At 42.9% G+C, this 23,014-nt stretch overlaps 1 protein-coding gene and 1 long non-coding RNA gene across 2 annotated transcripts in view; one reads left to right on the forward strand and one right to left on the reverse strand.

Moving 5' to 3' along the window:
- LOC130358400 (uncharacterized) overlaps positions 1-23,014 on the forward strand; it is a 136,080-nt gene that overhangs the window by 93,448 nt on the left and 19,618 nt on the right. The window lies entirely within an intron of this gene.
- Positions 17,914-23,014, reverse strand: part of PDGFD (platelet derived growth factor D) — a 253,930-nt gene continuing 248,829 nt past the window's right edge. The window contains exon 7 of the mRNA XM_056561594.1: positions 17,914-19,927. Within this exon, the coding sequence (XP_056417569.1) occupies positions 19,796-19,927 (132 nt within the window). The 3' untranslated portion in view covers positions 17,914-19,795. The remainder of the gene's footprint in view (positions 19,928-23,014) is intronic.

The raw sequence follows: 23,014 nt of genomic DNA on the forward strand, positions 1-23,014 counted from the left end.
AAACTAATGCAGGTTAGCTCAGGGGGCTGTTTGGGATCACCGCGGCGAAATCGCGGCATCCCGAACAGCTGTAGGACAGCAGGAGGGTCCCCTACCTTCCTCCTCGCTGTCCGATCGCCGAATGACTGCTCAGTGCCTGAGATCAAGCGGCAGAATCATTGATCAATGGTTTCCTATGAGAAACCATTGATCAATGTAAATAGATCAGTGTTTGCAGTGTTATAGCCCCCTATGAGAGCTGTAACATTGCAAAAAAAAAGTGAATAAAGATCATTTAACCCCTTCCCTAATAAAAGTTTGAATCACCCCTTTTTCCTATTTATAAAAAAAACTGTGTAAATAAAAATTAAAATAAACATGTAATATCACCGCGTGCGGAAATGTCCAAATTATAAAAATATATCATTAATTAAACGATATATGGCGTACATGCAAAAAAATTCCAAAAGTCCAAAATAGCATATTTTTGGTCACTTTTTATATCATGAAAAAATTTATCAAAAAAGCAATTTAAAAGTCCGATAAATACACAAAAACCACTGCTAAAAACTTCAGATCACGGTGCAAAAAATTAGCCCACATACCACCCCATACGCAGAAGAATAAAAAAGTTTTAGGGGTCAGAATAGGACAATTTTAAACGTATACATTTTCCTGCATGTAGTTATGATTTTTTCCAAAAATACGACAAAATCAAACATATATAAGTAAGATATCATTTTAATTGTATGGACCTACAGAATAAAGAGAAGGTGTCATTTTTACAGAAATATGTACCGTGTAGAAACGGAAGCCCCCAAAATTTACACAATGGCGTTTTTTCTTCCATTTTGTCGCACAATGATTTTTTTTCTGTTCTGCTGTAGATTTTTGGGGTAAAATGACTGATGTCATTACAAAGTAGAATTGGTGGTGCAAAAAATAAGCCATAATATGGATTTTTAGGTGCAAAATTTAAAGCGTTATGATTTTTAAAAGGTAAGGAGGAAAAAAACGAACGTGCAAAAATGGAAAAACCCTCAGTCCCCATAGGGTTAAAGGGGTACTCCAGAGAATTTTTTTTTTAAATCAGCTGGTGCCAGAAAGTTATACAGATTTGTAATTTACTTCTATTTAAAAATCGTAACCCTTCCAGTACTTATCAGCTGCTAAAAGAATTAAAAAGTAGTGGAGCTCACAATATGAGACACAAGGTTAACTGCGACTCCCTCACACAAAAGAAGAAAAAATTGTAGCAAAGAAAACCAACAGAGCAGTCCTCATAGTCTCACTCAGCCAAGGCTGAGTGAGTGGTGGATATAGGGTTAATTAATATCTGGAGCCAGGTAAACCATAAAAATGTTTTATATTAAAACACAAATATGAGAAAGACACAATGACTAATCCTGTTACAATTACCTCCGCAGGGCACTTGCGGTTAACTGTATGTAGGTATATATTAAAACAATAAACCAATAAAGATCATGGCTTGTTACACACTTCATGTGGGAATATAACACACTGGAGTTACAGATTAATGCCACCTGTAGACATAGAGTATTACAATGCTCAGCAAAAACTGATCACATATAGTATGCAACTACTTCATGGTAGTATGTTCCCCCCGTAAATGAAAAGTTGTCCACATATAACTAGTTGGCGGCAATATATTCCAACTAAGAAAAATTCCGCAAACAGCATATTCCACCTGCAATAGAAATGGTCTGCATGCAACTAGTTGGTATTGGCACTGAAATACACCTGAAAATAAAACAGGGATGTTACTAGATTATCCGTTTGGGAGAACTGACAAAACTCCAGATAAATCAAGCTGTTGAGACACATAGAGCAGTTTGTAACATAGGCTCCACAGGACTGATCCCGGTACTCGGTGGGCTGACCTGCGGGAGAAAGTTCACTATTGCTGGCACATTGTGTCACTCACCGCTCCACGTCGTCCGCTTCAACTCCAATTTCCAGTTGCTTGTCCTTCTCGCTCCGGCCTGCAGTGGCTCTTGCTGCTCAATGCGTCCAGATGTGGGGTGTGCGCTCCCTCAGGCAGTTAAAAACTTATATTTTGCTGATGTTCCAAACACAAAGTCCCGGTAGGTAAGGGTATAAGTTGTAGGTATTACCCTTTTGTTTGTTTCCTCAGAATCCAGTTGATTTCGTAGGTGTACAAAAATAATAGTGCCACACCTCAAAAGAAAAACCGCACTATTTGTGTAAAGTTCAAGCCTGGATAGCCGCTTTCTCAGAAAGGATATTCACCAAATGCGTTTCGGGGTATAAAAGGATATAACCTAGCCCCTTCCTCAGTGGTGTATAAAAAGTATATGACGCTGGTTTCATCTAAAGACAAAAAAAGGTTTTGATTGGCGGCAGAGCTATTAGGGTCTTACTAACAGTCAGGTTTTTTAATATTTGTTTATATGTGTGGGAGCGCAGATGATATATGCGCATCCTTGAACACTGTAACGTGGAATGCAGTATGTCCCACAGTCACGAAGCAAGCAATCAGAAGAAACAAGCGGGTATTACCTCTCAGATGTTTGTGTTTCTGTTGCGATCCTGTTCCCCCGGTGTGCTGGGTTCTTTGCAGATAATCTGGGCGTGTGTAAGGGTCCGTGCAGTCGTAGGGAGATCTGTCCTGGCTGGCGGCGTCTCTACCTGCATGCTGCAAGTGAAAGGAGTTTGAGTCCCGTAACTATGAGTGACGTCACTATAGAAAGCTGTTTGGGCCAGAAAGGATAACTCCAACGGTGTTTTGGAAAAAAGTGTTCTCCTTCCTCAGGGATACCCTGGCCCTCCAAGATTCAACTATATATACCCTTCACCTTGATGCATCACACATTCGCCAGATTATATTGTGACTGTATTTTATATGTGCATATTTCACATATAGTTATATTACAGCACACATTAAGCATAGTTCATGATTTCCTTATATACTGTGCAAGAAACGCACTATGTGTATACAGCTATAAAATGTTGTACTCCAAGTTTATTTTCTCTTCTTTCATGATGCCAAAAAGGCAAACAATTCAAAGTCAACATTAAGACCAAAGGGGACCAGTGTATTAAGGTTAAAAATCCACCTACATTCCTCCTTGGATAATTGGGAGATGTAGTCTCCTCCTCTCCAATGTGGATGTATGTGTTCGGTTCCATAAAACTGGGACCCTTGGAAGGAGGCATTATGTTTGTCCGCATAGTATTTTGAGAGTTGATGTCCTTGGTATTTTCTCCCTGTATTAGATAGGTGCTCGCCAATATGTTTAGACAAAAATCTCTTTGTGCATCCTATATATGTTTATCCAGATGGGCAATTGATTCCATATATGACACCCCTTGTTTTGTAATTAATGTGGGAACTTATTTTCTTCTGCAATGTTCCCTCTCTGTTATTGATAACCAGTTTTGGGGTGGTAATTCCAGTGGATTTGCATCCTTTGCACATGCGAAAGGGGTAAAAGCCAGATTTTTGAAAGAAGACTGTATACATTATGTTTTTCTTTACATGTTTTTTTTTTTTTTTTTTACTGTGGGGGCTACTAAATTCCCTATGTTTTGGCTTTTTTGAAACACAAAGGACGGGTTTTTCAGAAGTAGTTCCCCAATTATTCTATCCCCCTGTAGGATTCCCCAATGTTTTTGATAATCTTTTTAAGGAGAAAACTATGGAATTTTAGGTGGTGATTATCGGAGTTTTGATAGCTGTCTCTCCTATGTTGTTATTCTGCATGCTGATGCCTTTGTCTTTTAAAAGGATGGATCTATCTAATTTATGTACATCATTAATTGGCTGTGTAAGAGTATCAGTATCATACTCTTTATTTTCAATTTTTTTCTGTAAATCCTCCGCTTCCTTTTTTAATTCACCCTCCCGTGTGCAGTTTCTGTAGAGTCTGACACAAATAGGCTTTAGGAATGTTATCTAGCCATATGGGAAGGTGGCAGCTGGTTGTGTGAATGAAACTATTGCTGTCCGTGGCCTTCTGGTATGTCTTAGTGCACAAACATCAATTTTTTACATAAATAGTTAAATCTAGAAAATGTATTTCAGAATGACTAATAGTGGGAGTAAATTTAAGATAAAATTCATTTTTCTTTAAGTTAGTAAAAAATTCAGTCAAACTGATTTCATCCCCTTTCCATATAAAAATGATGTCATCTATGAAGCGGCGCCATAGGACCAGGTTTGACGCCAAGTGGGCACTGGGATGTATAAACATTTGTTCCCAGTACCCCATGTATAGGTTTGAATAACTTGGCGCAAACTTGATCCCCATGTCGGTGCCCCACTGCTGTAAAAAAAAACACTCATCATCAATAAAATAATTGTGTTTGAGAATAAAGTCAATACATTCATCTATAAAATTCACCTGAGTGGTTAAAAATTCCAGTTCCTGATTTAAAAAGAATTCTGAAGCAGCTCAGCCCTTTTGGTGTTCAATAATCGTGTATAGGAACTTGACGTCCAGGGTCCCTAAAAGAAAATCCGATTCCCATTTGATATCTTGTAAAATTTGTAAAATGTGCTTAGTATCTTTCAAATACGCAGGAAGTTTAGATACACATTTTTGTAAGTGTGTATTTACATATCTGAAGAGGCTGGATGTCAAACATTCCACCCCAGATATGATGGGCCTATGGGGAGGAATCAAACACATACATCCACATTGGAGAGGAGGAGACTACATCTCCCAATTATCCAAGGTGGAATGTAGGTGGATTTTTAACCTTAATACACTGGTCCCCTTTGGTCTTAATGTCGACTTTGAATTGCTTGCCTTTTTGGAATCATGAAAAAAGAGAAAAAACTTGGAGTGCAACATTTTACAGCTATATGCACATGGTGAGCTTTTTACATGTGTTTTCTTTTCACATGCGTTTCTTGCACAATATAAAAGGACATCATAAACTTTGCTTAATGTGTGCTGTAATATGACTATATGTGAAATATGCACATGTAAAATACAGTCACAATATAATCTGGCGAATGTGTGATGCATCAAGGTGAAGAGTATATTTAGTTGAATCCCGGAGGGCCGGGGTATCCCTGAAGAAGGTAAACGATATTCTCCGAAACGCCGTTGGAGTTTTCCTTTCTGGCCCAAACCGCTTTCTATAGTGACGTCACTCGTAGTTACGGGACTCAAACTTATTTCACTTGCAGCATGCAGGTAGAGACGCCGCCGGCAAGGGCAGATCTCCCTACGACTGCATGGACCCTCACACACCCCCAGATTATCTGGAAAGAACCCAGCTCACCGGGGGGAAAGGATCGCAACAGAAACACAAACATCTGAGAGGTAATACCCGCTTGTTTCTTCTGATGGCTTGCTCCATGACTGTGGAACATAATGCATTCCATGTTACAGTGTTCAAGGATGCGCATATATCATCTGCACTCCCAGGGTACGTATATATCATCTACGCTCCCACACATATAAACAAATATTAATATAACTGTTAGTAAGACCCTAATAGCGCTGATGCCAATCAAAACCTTTTTTGTCTTTTGCTATTATATTTAATGGTCAAACAGGGACCCATTAGGTTGGCACATATAGCTGCTGTGGGGCACACTGTTTCGGATCCATAACGCCAAGGTGTTATAAAATTTTTATGTACTTGAACTCCATTTATATCTACCTGATTCAATCACCTGTGAATTAATCTTATCCTAAATAAAACCTGGTATGGATTATACCCCAAGAGACAATGAAAACATGCAATGGATTGGGAGATAGAGAGAATAAAAATAAAATGAAAATGGTATATAGATAATGAAATTAATAAAAAGAATGCAAAATGTAGTGACAGGGGATGTTTACAATAACCCTTCCTTATATTATTTATATGTTCAGAAATTCTCACTCTCAAAGGATGTTTAGTCCTACCAACTTATTGGGCCTCAATTACTAAGAGTTTTGGTTTTTACTAGTGGGAAAAGTTGTTTCAGACTTGCAGGATTCTTCTGTATTTAGTATTGGGAAAATATTTTAATAGTTCGGACATTTATTCATGCGGCAATACCACATATGTTCATATTTATTTTTGTTTACATAGTTTTATTTTAAGAATGGCAAAAAGGGGGGGGTTATTCAAACTTTTATTAAGGAAGGGGTTAAATGACATTTATTAACTTTTTTAAAACTTTTTTTTACACTGTTTTTTTAGTCCCCAAAGGGGACTATAACATGCAATCTTCAGATTGCAAACACTGATCAATGCTGCTCTGTAGGAAAGCATCGATCAGTGTTATCGGCGCCCCCTTGCTCCAGCCTGCAATAGCTGACTGAAGCTTAGGAGCGGAGATCAGATGGCAGGGAAGGAGATAAGAGACTTTCCTCGGTCCGTACAGCAAACCAGGACATTGCGATTTAAAAATTGCTATTGCTGGCCTACAGACAGGCTAACACTCATAGAGAGTGTGCTGTGTTAGTGAAATAATACTGTTATTCAGTATGACATGCAGATTACAGGCATCACTATTAGAATCACTGTAGCAGAGCAGCACAATGACAGAGCCTGGAGGTGGCATCAGTATGAGGAGACCATATAGTGGCTGAATAACACAGCGTGGAGGTGTTGTCAGCATGAGGAGACCATAAAGTGGCTGAATGACACAGCGTGGAGGTGTTGTCAGCATGAGGAGACCATATAGAGGCTGAATGACACAGCCTGGACTTGTTGGCAGCATATAGTTTCTGAATGACACAGCCTGGAGTTGGCGGCAGCATGAGGAGACCATATAGGGCTTCACAAACCCTAAGTTTAAAAGATACATTTTAAAAATAGTTAGTAGAGATGTGCACATTTTTTTAAAAATTTGATACGGCCAATTCGCAGAATTTTCCGAATCACTATGAAAAATGGCTATTTCTGGCCTACAGAGAGGCTCAATAGGGGTGTAGAACACTTTGCTTTGTCCTAACACGCATAGAGAGTGTGCTGTGTTAGTGAAATAATACTGTTATTCAGTATGACATGCAAATTACAGGAATCACTATTAGAATCTTGTTCCAGCCCCTGCCTCTCAGCGCACCCCTATACTCTGAGTGTCCACTTGAAAAGGGAACGACTGCAGTACCAGCAACTTGGAGAGGAGCTTGTTCGGCTTCTGTGCCATTGGATAAGTGAATAAGCTAGAAGTGGCTGCAGAGAAAAAGCTCGTACTTGTATTTTAAAATCGAGCTGGAGGTCCTCCGCCAGGCGAGATACCACCTGTTATTAGTTATTGTCATTAGTGCTAATGTTTCATTTAATCAGTTATGGTTCATTGTTATCACTCCAAGCTGTTTAATTGGATTCCTGTAATAATTCCACAGGTAATATGATGTCGACAACCATAGGGCTTCAGTCTTGAAAAGATTTTTCAATTTAAATTTAAGATTTATATTAGATTCCCAAATAAAATTTCCTGATGTTTACTTTGAACTAATACTGTATGACCACAAAACCCAAACTAATGACTAGTGGCTAAATGGCACAACCTGGAATTGGCGGCAGCATGAGTAGAACATATAGTGGCTGAATGGCACAGCCTGGAGTTGGTGGCATGTGAGGAGACCAAATAGTGGCTGAATGGCAAAGCCTGGAGTTGGCGGCAGATGAGGAGACCATATAGTGGCTGAATGGCACAACCTGGATTTGGCGGCAGTATGAGTAGAACATATAGTGGCTGAATGACACAGCCTGGAGGTGGCGGCAGATGAGGAGACCATATAGTGGCTGAATGGCACAGCCTGGAGTTGGCAGCAGCATGAGTAGAACATATAGTGGCTGAATGGCACAGCCTGGAGTTGGCAGAAGCATGTGGAGATCATATGGTGGCAGAATGAGACATCCTGGAGGTGGCAGCAGCACCATCAGGAGTCCTGAAAGTGACAGTGGTTAGATGGGGGGCAATACCAGTACCCGGTGACAAAGGTGGGTGAAAAAAAGGTCTGATGCGGAGGAATGTTTATAACTGGGGAGCAGCGCCTTAAATCTGTTTTGCACTATCCATATTTGTGAAGTGTTAGTGTGGCACCATGGTCAATCTACTCTAATGCATCAGGCATTGGTGGGTAGAAATCCTGGTTGATCCATGACTGATCCATCTTCACAAAGGTCAGTCTCTCCACATTTTTTCGTGGACAGACAAGTTCTCCTTGTGGTGACTATGGCCCTCGCCGCACTAAACACCCGCTCTGATGGCACACTACTGGTCAGGCAGGGCAGCTTTTCCAGAGCAAACTCTGCTAGTTGTGGCCACAAATCAGGCTTGGCTGCCCAGAAGTCCAGTGGATCTTTAAGGTGTGTTGGAATGGGCTGGTTCAGGTCCTGCTCAAGGTCTACCTGCTGCTGATGAGTTGCTTCACTATGCGGGTGAAGAAAGGTACTCATCAGCGACTGTAGACTCTGGCTGCTGCTGATGGAACTGGTACTGCTCCTGCCACACCACCCCTCCCCAGCAGACATGGCAGTGGAAGGTGAGCACAGAGGGCCCCCTGAATCAGACCTGCGAGAGGATGGACAATGGCGCCCATAGGCATCGGCAAACTGACTACGTAGGATGTCTCTGTAGTAGCTCAGTTTGTCCTCCCTCTCAGTGGGTGTAAAAAAAGGCCCCCATATTGTGGCGGTAGCGAGGGTCCAATAAGGTGGAGAGCAAGAAGTCATCCCGCTGCCGACTACGCAAGCAAGTGAGCATGCATCGTGCCCTTTATGCAAGTGACTCGGAGGGACTCCCTGACTCCATCTCCACTGCATACTGCCACAGTGTGTCTGAGTCCTCTGTCTCGCCTTCCTCATAACCCTCTAGCTCCTCTGGCTGCTTCTCCACTCCTGTCAGATGACTAGAAAAAAACAAAACATAAACTGTGCTCCACTGTGCCGCTCCCCCTCCTCATCCTCTTCCAGTTCAGCCCCCACAGGGCTTATGTGGCCGTGAGATGTAGATGCCACATCTCCATTGTAGGAAAGGAAGCTATGGAATGGCGTTGTTCATCCCGTAATCTTGGCAACTGACTAATAATGTGGCTTCCTCAAAGGGCCTGAGCAAACGGCAGGTGTCATGTATGAACTGCCACGGGTTGACATTGAAGTTACACAGGGGAGTCCCCCAATCCGCTTGGATCATCAATAAATCGGTGATGGTTTTTCTCTGTTCGTATAGTAGGTCCAACATATGGAGGGTGGAATTCCAACGTGTTTCACCAAATCAGACTATGTTAGGGGATACCGTTCTGATGCTGCAGCTCAAGGAGGGTGTGCTTTGCATTGTACGAGTGGCTGAAGTGCATGCAAAGTTCCCTTCCCATTGTTAGGTTGTCTTGCAAATGGTTTGAACACTTCAGGAACCGCTTGACAACCAGATTGAACACGTGTGCCATACAGGGTGCATGGCTCAGCCTTCCTTGTCGCAGCGAAGACAAGATGTTCTTCCCGTTGTCAGTCACCATGGTTCCCATTGCCAGTTTTCGTGGAGTAAGCCATGCTCCGATTTCTTCATGAATTCATTTTAGCAGTTCCTCCCCTGTGTGACTCCGTTCGCCAAGTCAAACCATGTGAAGAACAGCGTGACACCGCCATGCCCTGCACACATGGTATGCTGAAGGGGCACTGAGACTTGTCTGTGCAGTGGAGGTTGTGGACACAGTGGAGGATGAGGAGGCAGAATCGCACGCTGTCACAGGACCAGTGGCCTGAGAGCGTGAATGAGGAAGCTGCGTGACCTGTCCAAGTTGGTGTTGTGGCTATGCAGGAACCACATTCACCCAGTGGGCCGTAAAGGACATGTATTGTCCCTGACCATAGTTACAGCTCTAGGCTTCGGCGCTGCCGTTCACTTTAGTACACACCGACAGGCTCAAGGACTCGTCCACCTTCTCTTCCACAAAATTGTGCAGGGTTGGTACTGCCTTCTTCGCAAAGAAATGACGGCTTGGCACTCTCCACCTCGGCTCGGCACAAGCCATCAGTTCTCTGAAAGGTGCAGCGTCCACCAATTTAAAGGGATGGACTGCCGCACCAGCAACTTGGACTGGAGCACATTCAGCTTCTGAGCCGTTGGATGAGTGGGTGCATACTGTTGTCTCTTGGAAATGGTTTCGGCGATGGATTGTTGGCGGAATGACTGACTAAAAGTAGGGTGTGCAGGAGCATCTGGAGCGACAGAAGGAGGGTTTGACACACAGCTCCCTTCAGCTGAGGTGGTGGAGCCTTGGCTGGCTGAAAGAGAGCAGCGTGCCACTGGGTGATGCAGCAGGCTGGACCACTACATCAGAGCCACGGTTCTCCCAGACCGCTTTATGGTGGTGCAGCATATGTTGACGCAGGGCCGTGGTGCCAACATTGGGACCCTGGCCACGTTTCATCTTCTGCCAACACATCTTGCATGTGGCTATGTTAACCTCCTCCGGACGCTTGATGAAAAACTGCCACACTGCCAAGTAGCTGATTTTCCCACCAACAGTCCGTACTAATTGACTGCTACTGCTGCCGTCTCCAGGAACCCGTTTCACTATCTCCCAGGAAGGCAGGCTGCCGCGAAGCACGTTTGGCTCCAGAATTTCCACTTCTGCCACCATGCTGACTGCCAACCATGCTACCACCTTGCTGGCGCAGCTGCTGCCTCAAGGGAAACCTGCAACCCTCTTCACTTGATGATGATGAAGCCCCTTCTGTATCCGGCTGCCAATTGTGATCGGCTTCATCATCATCAACAAGTGTCTGCACGTCACTGATGTCCTCCTCAGGTTCCTCAACAGTGTCTGCTTCAGGACCCTGCATGCGGGCAACACCGCCTCCCAAGTCACTCTCCTCATCACTATTTTCCCACCTAGCGGAGGAACCGGCGGATGTCTTCTTCACTTCTTGGCTGGGCAGTAGCTGCTGACTGTCCTCTATTAGATCTTCCTCACTGAATAGTGGAAAGGAACCCACAGCATGAGATACTTCTTTAGGGGAGGGAACAGCATAGGACAGAGGCAATGGGAGGACAGGGACTGCTGCCGCGCCATGCCATCTGAGGGTTGTGTCTGAGGAACCCACCGACTGTTGACTGGGGGTATCAGATGTCACTTGTGATGAAGTGGATGACTGTGTTAACCAATCGATGACGAAAGATGGGTTGCTGGTCGAGACATGACCACTAGCTGATATCGGGAGCTCAGGCCTCCCACTGCGACTCCTGCTACCACTCGCCCCTAATCTGCTGCAACCTCTGTCTGATGAATTTAGGCCTCTGCCACTCTCTGCCTGATATACTTAGTGTGTATATGAGAGGAGTACAATACGCTTCACTACACTTAAAACAGTATTTGTCTAGAACAGCAGCAGGTGTGTACTTTTGGCTGTCCTTTCACAGTATCTAGGCCCTTGACAGATTAACAGGTACAAAATAGTATACTACTTAGATGTATGTATGTGGTATGCCCTTATGAGGGCAGAAAAATGAGCTACAGTACGCTTAAAAAAGTATTTGAATACAACACCAGCCGGTGAGTACTTTTGCCTGTCCTTTCACAGTATCTAGGCCCTTGACAGATTAACAGGTACAAAATAGTACACTACTTAGATGTATATTTGGTATGCACTTATGTGGACACAAAATGCGCTACAGTACGCTTAAAGAAGTAGTGGAGTAAAACACCAGCCAGTGATTACTTTTGCCTGGACTTTCACAGTATCTAGGCACTTGTCAGATTAACAGGTACAAAATAGTGCAATATTTAGATGTAGGTATGTGGTATGCACTTATGAGGGCAGAAAAATGCGCTACAGTACGCTTAGAGAAATATTTGAGTACAACACCAGCCGGTAAGTACTTTTGCCTGGCCTTTCACAGTATCTAGGCCCTTGACAGTTCAACAGGTACAAAATAGTACACTACTTAGATGTAGGTATGTGGTATGCATTTATGTGGTCAAAAAAAATGTGCTACAGTATGCTTAAAAAATGTATTGGAGTAAAACACCAGCTGGTGGTTACTTTTGCCTGTCCATTCACAGTATCTAGGCCCTAGACAGATTAACAGGTATAAAATAGTACACTACTTAGATATAGGTATGTGGTATGCACTTATGTGGGCAGAAACATGCACTACAGTATGCTTAAAAAACGCATTTTTGCACAACACCAGCAGTTCACAACAGTGCTGCAGCACACAGTCACTGTGTACTAAACCCAAATGAGCAGAAATGCGCTAAAAAATTATTCCATCATCCTCTGCCAAGGTTTCTCAAGCTCAGCCAGCTTGTTCGAATGTATGAGGCAACACACAGCTCTCTTCCCCTCTCTGTAATACACTGCTGTAGAGTAGAAAGTAACTGGGAGGTTAATGGCTGCAGTAAAAATAATTTTCAGTGAAAAATGTTCTGCTCATTATCCATCAGAACGCTGACGTGACTATGAGGTGAAAAGCTGCTGGAAAAAGCTTTTCAGTGTAACACACAAAGCGTTGACCGTCCTATCTCTCGGCAGTAAAATGATGAAGTGACTAGCCGGAATATGGCCGCCGATTATATAGCGCTTTGACATCACAGGGGTGGCTGGCTGCTGATTCAGGGTCATCCCGCCTATCCTTGTTTCCACCTTCTTAGAGTTCCTTGCGCCATGTCCTCACATGGGGATTCGCCATTTTAGATGCCCTGGAGCCTGGATTGCATGAAATGGAGTTTAATTAAGTGATTTTCGTGATAGAATCGCGGCGATATTCACATTCGTTGCAAATCCAATTTTTCATGAAATTCGTAAAGATTTCGGGTTTGTCAGATTCGATTCGCTCACACCAAAATTCCTTGGGGAAATAAATCCCCTCAGGGAGATCCCTGACTAGAGGCACCCAAAAATGTTTTTAAAATTAAAACTTACCGTATTTATCGGGGTATACCACGCACCGGCCTATAACACGCACCCTCATTTTACCAAGGATATTTGGGTAAAAAAAGTTTTTTACCCAAATATCCATGGTAAAATGAGGGTGCGTGTGTGCGCGTGTATACCCCGATACACCCCCAGGAAAGGCAGGGGGAGAGAGGCCGTCGCTGCCCGCTTCTCTCCCCCTGCCTTTCCTGGGGTCTAGAGCCCTGCTGCCGGCCCTTCTCTCCCCCTGGCTATCGGCGCCGCTGCCCGTTCTGTCCCCCTGACTATCGGTGCCGGCGCCCCATTGCCGGCGCCGATAGCCAGGGGGAGAAAGCGGCGCCGACAGCCAGGGGGAGAGAAGGGGCAGCGGCACCCATTGCCGGCGCCGTTGCCCAGTTGCCTCCCCCCATCCCCGTTGGCATAATTACCTGGGTCAGGTCCGCGCTGCTGCAGGCCTCCGGCGCGCATCCCCTGCGTCGTTGCTATGCACGGCGCGGCGCACTGACGTCAAGCGCCGCGCCGTGCAGCGTATAGCAACGACGCCGGAGACGCACGCCGGAGGCCTGCAGCAGCGCGGACCCGACCCAGGTAATTATGCCACCGGGGATGGGGGGAGGCAACGGGGCAGCGGCGCCGGCAATGGGTGCCTCTGCCCCTGGCTGTCGGCGCCGCTTCTCTCTCCCTGGCTATCGGCGCCGGCAATGGGGCGCCGGCACCGATAGTCAGGGGGACAGAACGGGCAGCGGCGCCGATAGCCAGGGGGAGAGAAGGGCCGGCAGCAGCGCTCTAGACCCCAGGAAAGGCAGGGGGAGAGAAGCGGGCAGCGACGGCCTCTCTCCCCCTGCCTTTCCTGGGGGGGTGTATCGGCGTATAACACGCACATAGACTTAAGGCTAAAAATTTTAGCCTAAAAAGTGCGTGTTATACGCCGATAAATACGGTAACTTTTATTCTAACAAAATAAAGAAAATTGTGCTCAGTGGCCACTAGGTGGCAGTGGCGTATAAAAAAATACAGCACTGTGTATGGACGTTGTTACGTATATTTATTATGCTATATAGCATGTATAGATATATAAGCTGATTTATATTCAAATTTTTTTTTTATTAATAATCAGCTAGCTGGTTGCACAAGCAAATATTTTCACTTTCAAGATACCCTGCATCCAGTATTGGTATAAGTTATCTGGCTATTTTTGATATTTTTGCCGCTAGCTGTTATTGCAGCCTTCTATACATTTCTTAGATCCAAAATCACAGTGCTGAGCTAAAATTTATGTCCCTCCTGTCTGACGTTTCGCCATTGTCTGGATTTTTCAAAGCGCAAGGCCTCTTCCCATAGATTTTCATTGAGGGGTGTGGCGTGACATCAGGGGGGTGCTGCACAGAGATTGTGCGGTGTGAGGTGCAGAGCTGTATCCCATGCATTTCTGTGTTGGTCCCTCCCCTCAGCTGTCCAGAGATTTCTGAACATACAGTGAGGGGAGGGGAAGGTAGAGCTGGCCAGGACGCAGTTCTGCACCGTACACCGCTCCCTCCTTGCCACTCCCTCAGGAGGAGAGGGATTCTCACAGCCCTGCTCGCACAGCCCCCTGGACGTAGATTTTCACAGCTGTCAAAATCTATGTCCAGGAGTGGGGCTGTGAGAATCTATGTCCTTCCTCTCCACCTGAGGGAGGGGCAAGGAGAGAGATGTGTACGGGGCTGAGGGAGGTGCAGAGTTGCAGCCTGCACAGCTCTGCCTTCCCCTCCCCTCGGTGTATCTTTGGAAATCTCCGGACAGCTGAAGGATGGAGCCATCGCAAAACTGCATAGGATGCAGTTCTGCACCTCACAGCAGAACCCCCACGATCAGACATCTTATGACATCTAGGAGTGGAGTACCACTTTAAGGTGTTAAAACAAGTTTTCAAAAATGACAAAAACAGCATTTTTGTTTTTTTCTCTATTTTAATTTTAGCAAATAATACACCAAAACAATAACAAATACCGAAAAAAAAAGAAAACAGGAATGTGATGTGTATGCATTAACATGTAAAATACATCATTATCAAAGCAATAAGTACTAAAGTAAAATCTTACCCCCACTGTAAACCCTAACAGTTGCAACCTAAAAAAAAGCTGGATTTTTTCCCCCATTTTAACCCTGTGTAGTATAGTCTGAGCACAAACTCTACTTCAGCAAATCTATTAGCTGTCTGACATGCACCTTTTGATTTAGGAATTTTTCTTTTACTTTAAAAAAATATTTCCATTTCAGAATATTTTTCTAATATAAATAAAGCACATTCTATGAAGCAGTATACAGCGGCACTAATTAATTTAAAGCGGATTATTTTAATTTATACAAGTTAAGGCACAGTAAACGTACTGTAAAAGGAGAAAAAAAAAACAGCTATTGGTATTTAACCATAAAAAATGTTTGTTCTTAATCCTAGGATTACTTTTTTTTATTGAGATGTTAAATTATAAAAAAAAAAAAATAAAGTAAATAGATTAAAAAATAGGCAAAAGAAATACTGCAAGACCTCAATTTGTTTGCCATTACTAAATTATTTGCTACAACTAAATCGCTACACATTTTATAATGAAAATATACTCAACAAGTTCATTTATGAACTACAAAATATGTAGGCACGTAATGTATTGCTATTTGCATGAATTCACTTTATAGCTCCATTAAAACAAAAAACACGTGCAGAACACCCGTAAGTCTTAAACTGCCCACAATTCTGATACAATGGTTTTTTTTTCAGTAAATATTTACCTCCAAGAGAAAGAAAACTAGCATTCTTACTTCTGGAGAAAAGGTAATTTACATATTGTTTCCCATGGAGCATTGCCTGAAAATAAGTCTCCATACACCATTGGGTATCTTCAATAACAATAAGTTTTCCCCATCCAAACTTTATTTACACGGAAAGCAGGGACAACTTGGATGATGACTAGAGCGTGACTACTGTTTGTGAAGGATGTCACATGCCACAACTGGATTTTCTGCCCAGTTTGCTTTTCTTAAATAACCCTAAATGTTGCTTAATAATACTTTAATTTTGTTAATAATAAAATAACAAAAAAATATATATCCACAAAAAACCCTATCACCCAAGGCACATCTAGATTGTAGTGTTGGCTGTCTAGGCATAGTAGGACTGGTAGTTCTGAAGGGCCACAATTTGGAGATCACTGGCCTATATTACCGTATTTTTCACCGTATAAGACGCACTTTTTCTTCCCCAAAACTTATACGGCGAATACACCCCTATCGCGGCGGTCCCTGCGGCCATCAACGGCCTGGACCCGCGGCTAATACAGGACATCACCGATCGTAGTGATGCCCTGTATTAACCCTTCAGACGCGGCGATCAAAGCTGACCGCCGCGTCTGAAGGGAAAGTGACACTAACCCGGCTGTTCAGTCGGGCTGTTCGGGCCCGCCGATTTCACCGTGGCGGTCCCGAACAGCCCGACTGAATAGCCGGGTTAGTTCTTACAGGACACCGGGAGGGACCTTACCTGCCTCCTCGGTGTCTTCTCCGTTCAGGGATCCCCTGTATGGCCGGCGCTCTCCTTCCTCGTCATCACGTCGTAGCGTACGTGCATTGGCGTGCGTAACGACGTGATGGCGGCGACGGAGAGCGAGGATACCCGGCCGGCAGCAGAGACGTTCCAGAGCGACGGGGACACGGCGACAGCGATGGAGCGACATCCAGGGCAGCGGTGACGGGTCCGGAGCGGCGGGGACACGTGAGTATTACCTCCTATGCAGTGATCTTCAATCTGCGGACCTCCAGATGTTGCAAAACTACAACTCCCAGCATGCCCGGACAGCAAACGGCTGTCCGGGCATGCTAGGAGTTGTAGTTTTGCAACATCTGGAGGTCCGCAGGTTGAAGACCACTATTGGGTTCAAAATCTTTATTTTTTTAAGATTTTACACCTATAAATTGGGTGCATCTTATACGCCAGTGCGTCCTATAGGGCGAAAAAGATGGTAATCATAATATTTACAGATGGTGTCTATCATGGCTAGACAGGTTGGTGAAGGCCTCAGAGGTTGTGTGTCTACAGGCTCCAGCCATGCAAATCCATGATCAGAACCTGCTGCAATAAAACATTACAGAATTTGCTTGAGATTCTGAGTACGGTGGTTTTAATATCTAATAAAATTAACTAACATACCTTCTATCATAATAAATAAGGCCATTTAATTCTGACATATTGTATCTGCCATTTGGATAGACCATTGCCACGCTGAACTCACAATAGTGGTGTAACACGCCCGATAGAATTTACAAAGGAGTCAAATCTTTCTGGTCCCTCCCTAGGACTGACCCACTTTTTTATTTGGGGCTTCCAGCTCGTGGACTTGACCCTGGTTATCTTTGACATGTTTTTAGTGGCGTAAATGAAAAATCTAACTCTGGAGTAACCCATACATAAGCCAAAGTCAACCCTATCTTATTCTTAAAATGGAATTGTTTAGTTGTGTTATGTTGACACTACTTTTAACTTTCTTAGTTTGGTAGCTCTTCTATCTAGTCTCTACATTTTATTTTTGGTCAAACATATTTAGTCCCCCTTACTTAGAAATATTAACATACAGTTCTCCCTATTTCCGTATATCCCGTTTCAAATGGTCGTACATTTGTACTAATTATTTATGCTATTGTCTCCATTATACCTTGTATTGCTACTGCATTGCTACCTCTTATACTGTTTAAATTACAATTCTCTTTATTTGAAGATTTGACAAATTTTTGGAAACCCATGAAAACTGAAAAAAACTGAAAAATGAAAAGATTTGGTGTAATACCGTTAGGCAACTACTTGAGAACCACATGTTGGTGACAAGTAGAGATGAGCGAATTTACAGTAAATTCGATTTGTCACGTACTTCTCGGCTCGGCAGTTGATAACTTATCCTGCATAAATTAGTTCAGCTTTCAGGTGCTCCGGTGGGCTGGAAAAGGTAGATACAGTCCTAGGAAAGAGTCTCCTAGGACTGTATCCACCTTTTCCTGCCCACGGGAGCACCTGAAAGCTGAACTAATTTATGCAGGATAAGTCATCAACTGCCGAGCCGAGAAGTTTGTGACGAATCGAATTTACTGTAAATTCGCTCATCTCTAGTGACAAGTAATCAAGTAATCTAGACAAGATCTTTACAAGAGCTGAACTCAAATGATACATTCGAGTGACTAACTATGGATACTTCTTAAAGAACTTTTTTATTTTTTTTCATGGTCACACGTTAAAGGGGTACTCTGTTGAAAACCTTTTTTTTTTTTTTTAAATCAACTGGTGCCAGCATGTTAAACAGATTTGAAAATTACTTCAAAATATTAATCCTTGCAGTACTTATCAGCTGCTGTATGCTCCACATGAAGTTTTTTTCTTTTAAAATTTCTTTCCAGTCTGACCACAGTGTTCTCTGCTGACACCTCTGTCCATGTCAGAAACTGCCCAGAGCAGGATATGTTTGCTATGGGGATTTGCTCCTGCTCTTGACAGTTCCTGAGACAGACAGAGGTGTCACCAGAGAGCACTGTGGTCAGACAAAAAAGAAATTAAAAAAGAAAATAACTTCCTCTGTAGTATACAGCAGCTGATAAGTACTGGAAGGATTAAGATTTTTAAATAGAAGTCATTTACAAATATGTTTAACGTTCTGGCACTGAACATTTTTTTTCACCGGAATACCCCTTTTTAAGCATACTCTGAACATATACAGTGTTGGATTGGCACATTAAAATACCAGAGGATTCCACAGTAAGCACTGGTTCTGCCAACATATGGTCCCAAAATTCCCTAAGAAGACAAAGCCTTTTGGAGGTGACTTTTCTGCTAGGCACTATTCATTACGGCATGATCCACAGATAACCTGTTAGATTTTATACATGATATGTGTGATGTGAAAACAAAGATTATGATGTGACTAAGGGTACGTTCACACGAGCGGACCCACAGCATATTTTACACTGCGGATCCTCCGCTGAAGGACCCCTGCATGGTGGCTTTACATGTGCCTGCTCGGAGCGGCAATACACCACTACAAGCAGACACACTGCGATGTGCGAGTCGCAGCACACATGCACAGTATACTCACACATAGCAGCTGCTCTCTGCTTAGCTCATGGAGCCGCGATGTGTGCGAGTGTACTGCGCATGCGCGGCGACCTGCACATTGCTTCAGTGTGTCTGCTTGTAGCGGCGTATTGCCACTCCAAGCAGGCACCTGTAAAGCCACCATGCAGTGGTCTTTCAGCGCTGGATCTGCAGCATAAAATACGCTGTGGGTCCGCTCGTGTGAACGCACCCTTAAAGTAAATGTGCACATGTTCTGCATATAAAGAGAGTGGCCCTGTATTTTTAGCTAGGCCAACAAAGCCATGGCCTTGGGCAGCCCTTTATCAGCTGGGGACAGGTTTATATTTTCTTTTTATCTTTGGCATTTGCCATTAACTTGGCTATTAGCATTCACCATATGTTGTGGTCACCTGTCCCCCCCTGCACAAGTGCTACACCACACAAGTGCTGACCACCGGACTATCCTGACCCCCCCCCCCCCCCCAACACCATTTCCCTTATAGGCCTAGGGCAGCATAAAAGCTTAATACACTCCTGCCTTAGCATTATCTCCTCTGATGCACCCAAGGAACCTTGGTCCAAAACTAGACATATTTAGCAATAATATGTTCCGGGAAAAAAAAAAGTTGTATTATTGTAATTGTTATTAGCCGTTCCTCAGCATTTAATGATCCTTTTACATTGGCTAAGAATCCAATATTGCTTTTAGTAAGGTATGGAATATAATAATTTCCATAAGCAATGCTTTATCCCGAGCAGAACACACATTTAGTTGGTTATTATTAAAAGTCCCACGCCAATAAAGAAATGTATGAAAATTCAACAAAAAGTCCATAAAAAGCGATTTCTCCTTTTGCGTCTCGTGGGTTCTTATCGAGGTGGACGAGAACTGCAGATGCATTCACATCTCTCATGGTGCTCCAGTTGGATGTCCACTATGGACATAGTCTTGGTTTTAGTCTTTTTCTTACTGTAGGTGACTTCGGGCATCACCTTCAGTACCTGGTGATACAGAATACAGAAAAATGGTATAAACACATTAAATTACTGTTGTATTATAAGATTTATTATAATCATAAGAACACTGCTGATGCTAAAACGCAAAGTAAAGCAGTTACCAGGAAACTATAGAAACTATAGAAATAAAGTAAATTCTTCTTGCTATAAACAAAAATTTTGAGGACCTAAAAGAGTTTCATAAGGCAACGTGTATAATCTGAAAAAAATATAATAAAATAAATATGCAAAATTAAAACTCCCAGCATGCCCAGACAGCCAACGGCTGTCCGGGCATGCTGGGAGTTGTAGTTTTGCAACATCTGGAGGGCTGCAGTTTGGAGACCACTAATAAAACGCTCGCATCTGGCCAGGTTGTGCATGTTGCTTTGTGAATTAATGGCCCGGGCCAATCAGCAGCTGAGGTGGGGTATTTAATTCCTCCTTAGCCTCCTGGCATTGCTCTTGATTTAATAATACAAATCAATCAGCAGCATCCATAGATATCTTTAGGATCATACTTTATCTGTGTATGACATTTTGGACATACACTATTCTCCTCAAGATGAATTGCATATGTCGCATTTGAAGCTTAATCATATAATCCCTAAGGTGGTACGTTTACATGACGGATTTCCCAAGCAGAATTCTGATCAGAAATTCTGCTGCATAAATCTAACAGTGGTGAGTATGGCTTTTCCATTGACTTGTTCACACTGCGGATATTCCACGGCAGCAAATTGAATAGAGGAAATTCCTAACTCTGAACCCGCCGTAAGAAGGGACATGCTGCAGACAAAATCTCTCCGCAGCTGTCCTCTGTAAACAGAATCTCTGCTTGGCGGAGGGTCCATAGGGTGAGGTTTTGTAGGATTTTTTTTTTAATGGCTGCTTTCCTCCTAGAACAGTCACATCTGTCCATGGTATGCATCAGGTATTCCAGCTTAGCTCAACTAAAGGAGTGGGACAACCTCTAACCTATGGATATGTCATTATGTAAAATCCTAGAAATCCAATTAAACGGTAGTCCAGGGAACTGAACTTATCAGACACCTATCCCTTACCTTCAGGATAGTGTTTGACCTCTGGGACCCACTGCCCTCCCCTGTGCAGAGTCCTGCCTATTTACCCATCCCTGGCATACTCCGGGCCCCACCTTTCTGGACAAGCGCAGGTGACAGTCTGCTTAGCCAATCAATGGCCACAGTGATGTCCTCCCGCAGATGGGGATTGGTCGAATAGACTGTCACTTGTGCCCGTCCAGGGGGGAGTAACAGCGGTCGGACCCCAGCCATCAGACATTTATCCTCTATCCTGTGGTTAAGGGATAAATGTCTGATATTTTCAGTTTCCTGGACGACCCCTTTAACCAATGATGTCAAAACAGTCAAAAAAGAGTCAAATATTTTTATTATTCTAATTATTATTATTACTGTTATTAAAAGATTATAGATTTTTTCTCTTAGTATAATATGTTCAGTACAATCCTTTGGCCATACTTGATAAATGATGCAGCGGTGGAAGGACAGTTCTACCAATTCTATATAAAAAAAAAAACTACACAATATCTGTTTAATCAAAATTGCTGGGCTTCAAATTTAAGAAGATTAAGGGATTTATCTTTTAAACAATCAAGGTCATGGTCAATCTGAAGTTAACTTAAAAGAAATAAATCTGACTGTGCAATAAAACACAAAGACGAGGAACAACGCGTTTAGACTTCCCGCATCGTTCTGACGCAGCAAATGACATAAAATCTGTTTTGCTTTGCCAGAGAAAATTTACATAATATTCTCACAAATAGCAGATGTTTAACTACAGGAAGATTATTATTGGACTACTTCATTATTATGACGTCAATTATCTGTTTCTTTGCCATTATGATCATCTATGCCATTATAAATCATATAATTTCTAAAATTAGATACATTTTTATGCAGAGGAAGGTATATTCCAAAAATTATGAAGTATGTTTTTGGAGTAGTATTTCCTTTAACAAATTGCTAAGTTAAAATAAATTCATGACATTTCATATATATTGAATACATTTTATATTCTATCTATCTATCTATCTATCTAACTTTCTATCTAGTCAAAGAAAAAAGGTTTAAAAAATTAAAAAAATTTTTGGTGGGAGCTAGCTATGTTGGACTTGGTCCCTAAGTAGGAAGTCCCAAAATATACAGGGAGGGCCATGTATATGGATACACCTTAATAAAATGGGAATGGTTGGTGATATTTACTTCCTGTTTGTGGCACATTAGTATATGTGAGGGGGGGGGGGGACTTTTCAAGATGGGTGGTGACCATGGTGGCCATTTTAAAGTCGGCCATTTTGTTTTTTCAATAGGAAGAGGGGCATGTGACATATCAAACTTATTGGGAATTTCACAAGAAAAACAATGATGTGTTTGGTTGTAACTTTATTCTTTCATGAGTTATTTACAAGTTTCTGACCACTTATAAAATGTGTTCAATGTGCTGCCCATTGTGTTGGATTGTCAACGCAACCCTCTTCTCCCACTCTTCATACACTGATAGCAACACCGCAGGAGAAATGCTAGCACAGGCTTCCAGTATCCGTATACACCGCTATATACTACTATATACACCGCAGGAGAAATGCTAGCACAGGCTTCCAGTATCTGTATACACCGCTATATACTACTATATACACCGCAGGAGAAATGCTAGCACAGGCTTCCAGTATCCGTATACACTGCTATATACTACTATATACACCGCAGGAGAAATGCTAGCACAGGCTTCCAGTATCCGTATACACTGCTATATACTACTATATACACCGCAGGAGAAATGCTAGCACAGGCTTCCAGTATCCGTAGTTTCAGATGCTGCAGAATGGGCAAGACAAAAATTGGAACAGGACCCTCAGTTTACTCCAGTGAAAAAATGTGGTCTTTATTCAAGCACTTGACAATGGCTGCGAGAGGCAGCCGAAATGTCGCCTCTGTTGTTGGGTGAATAAAGACCACATTTTTTCACCGGAGTACCTGTGTGCAGCTATTTTTCTTTAATCTATCTATCTATCTATCTATCTATCTATCTATCTATCTATCTCTTATCTATCTA

Source organism: Hyla sarda, chromosome 2, assembly GCF_029499605.1.
Source record: "Hyla sarda isolate aHylSar1 chromosome 2, aHylSar1.hap1, whole genome shotgun sequence".
Classification (NCBI taxonomy): Eukaryota; Metazoa; Chordata; class Amphibia; order Anura; family Hylidae; genus Hyla; species Hyla sarda.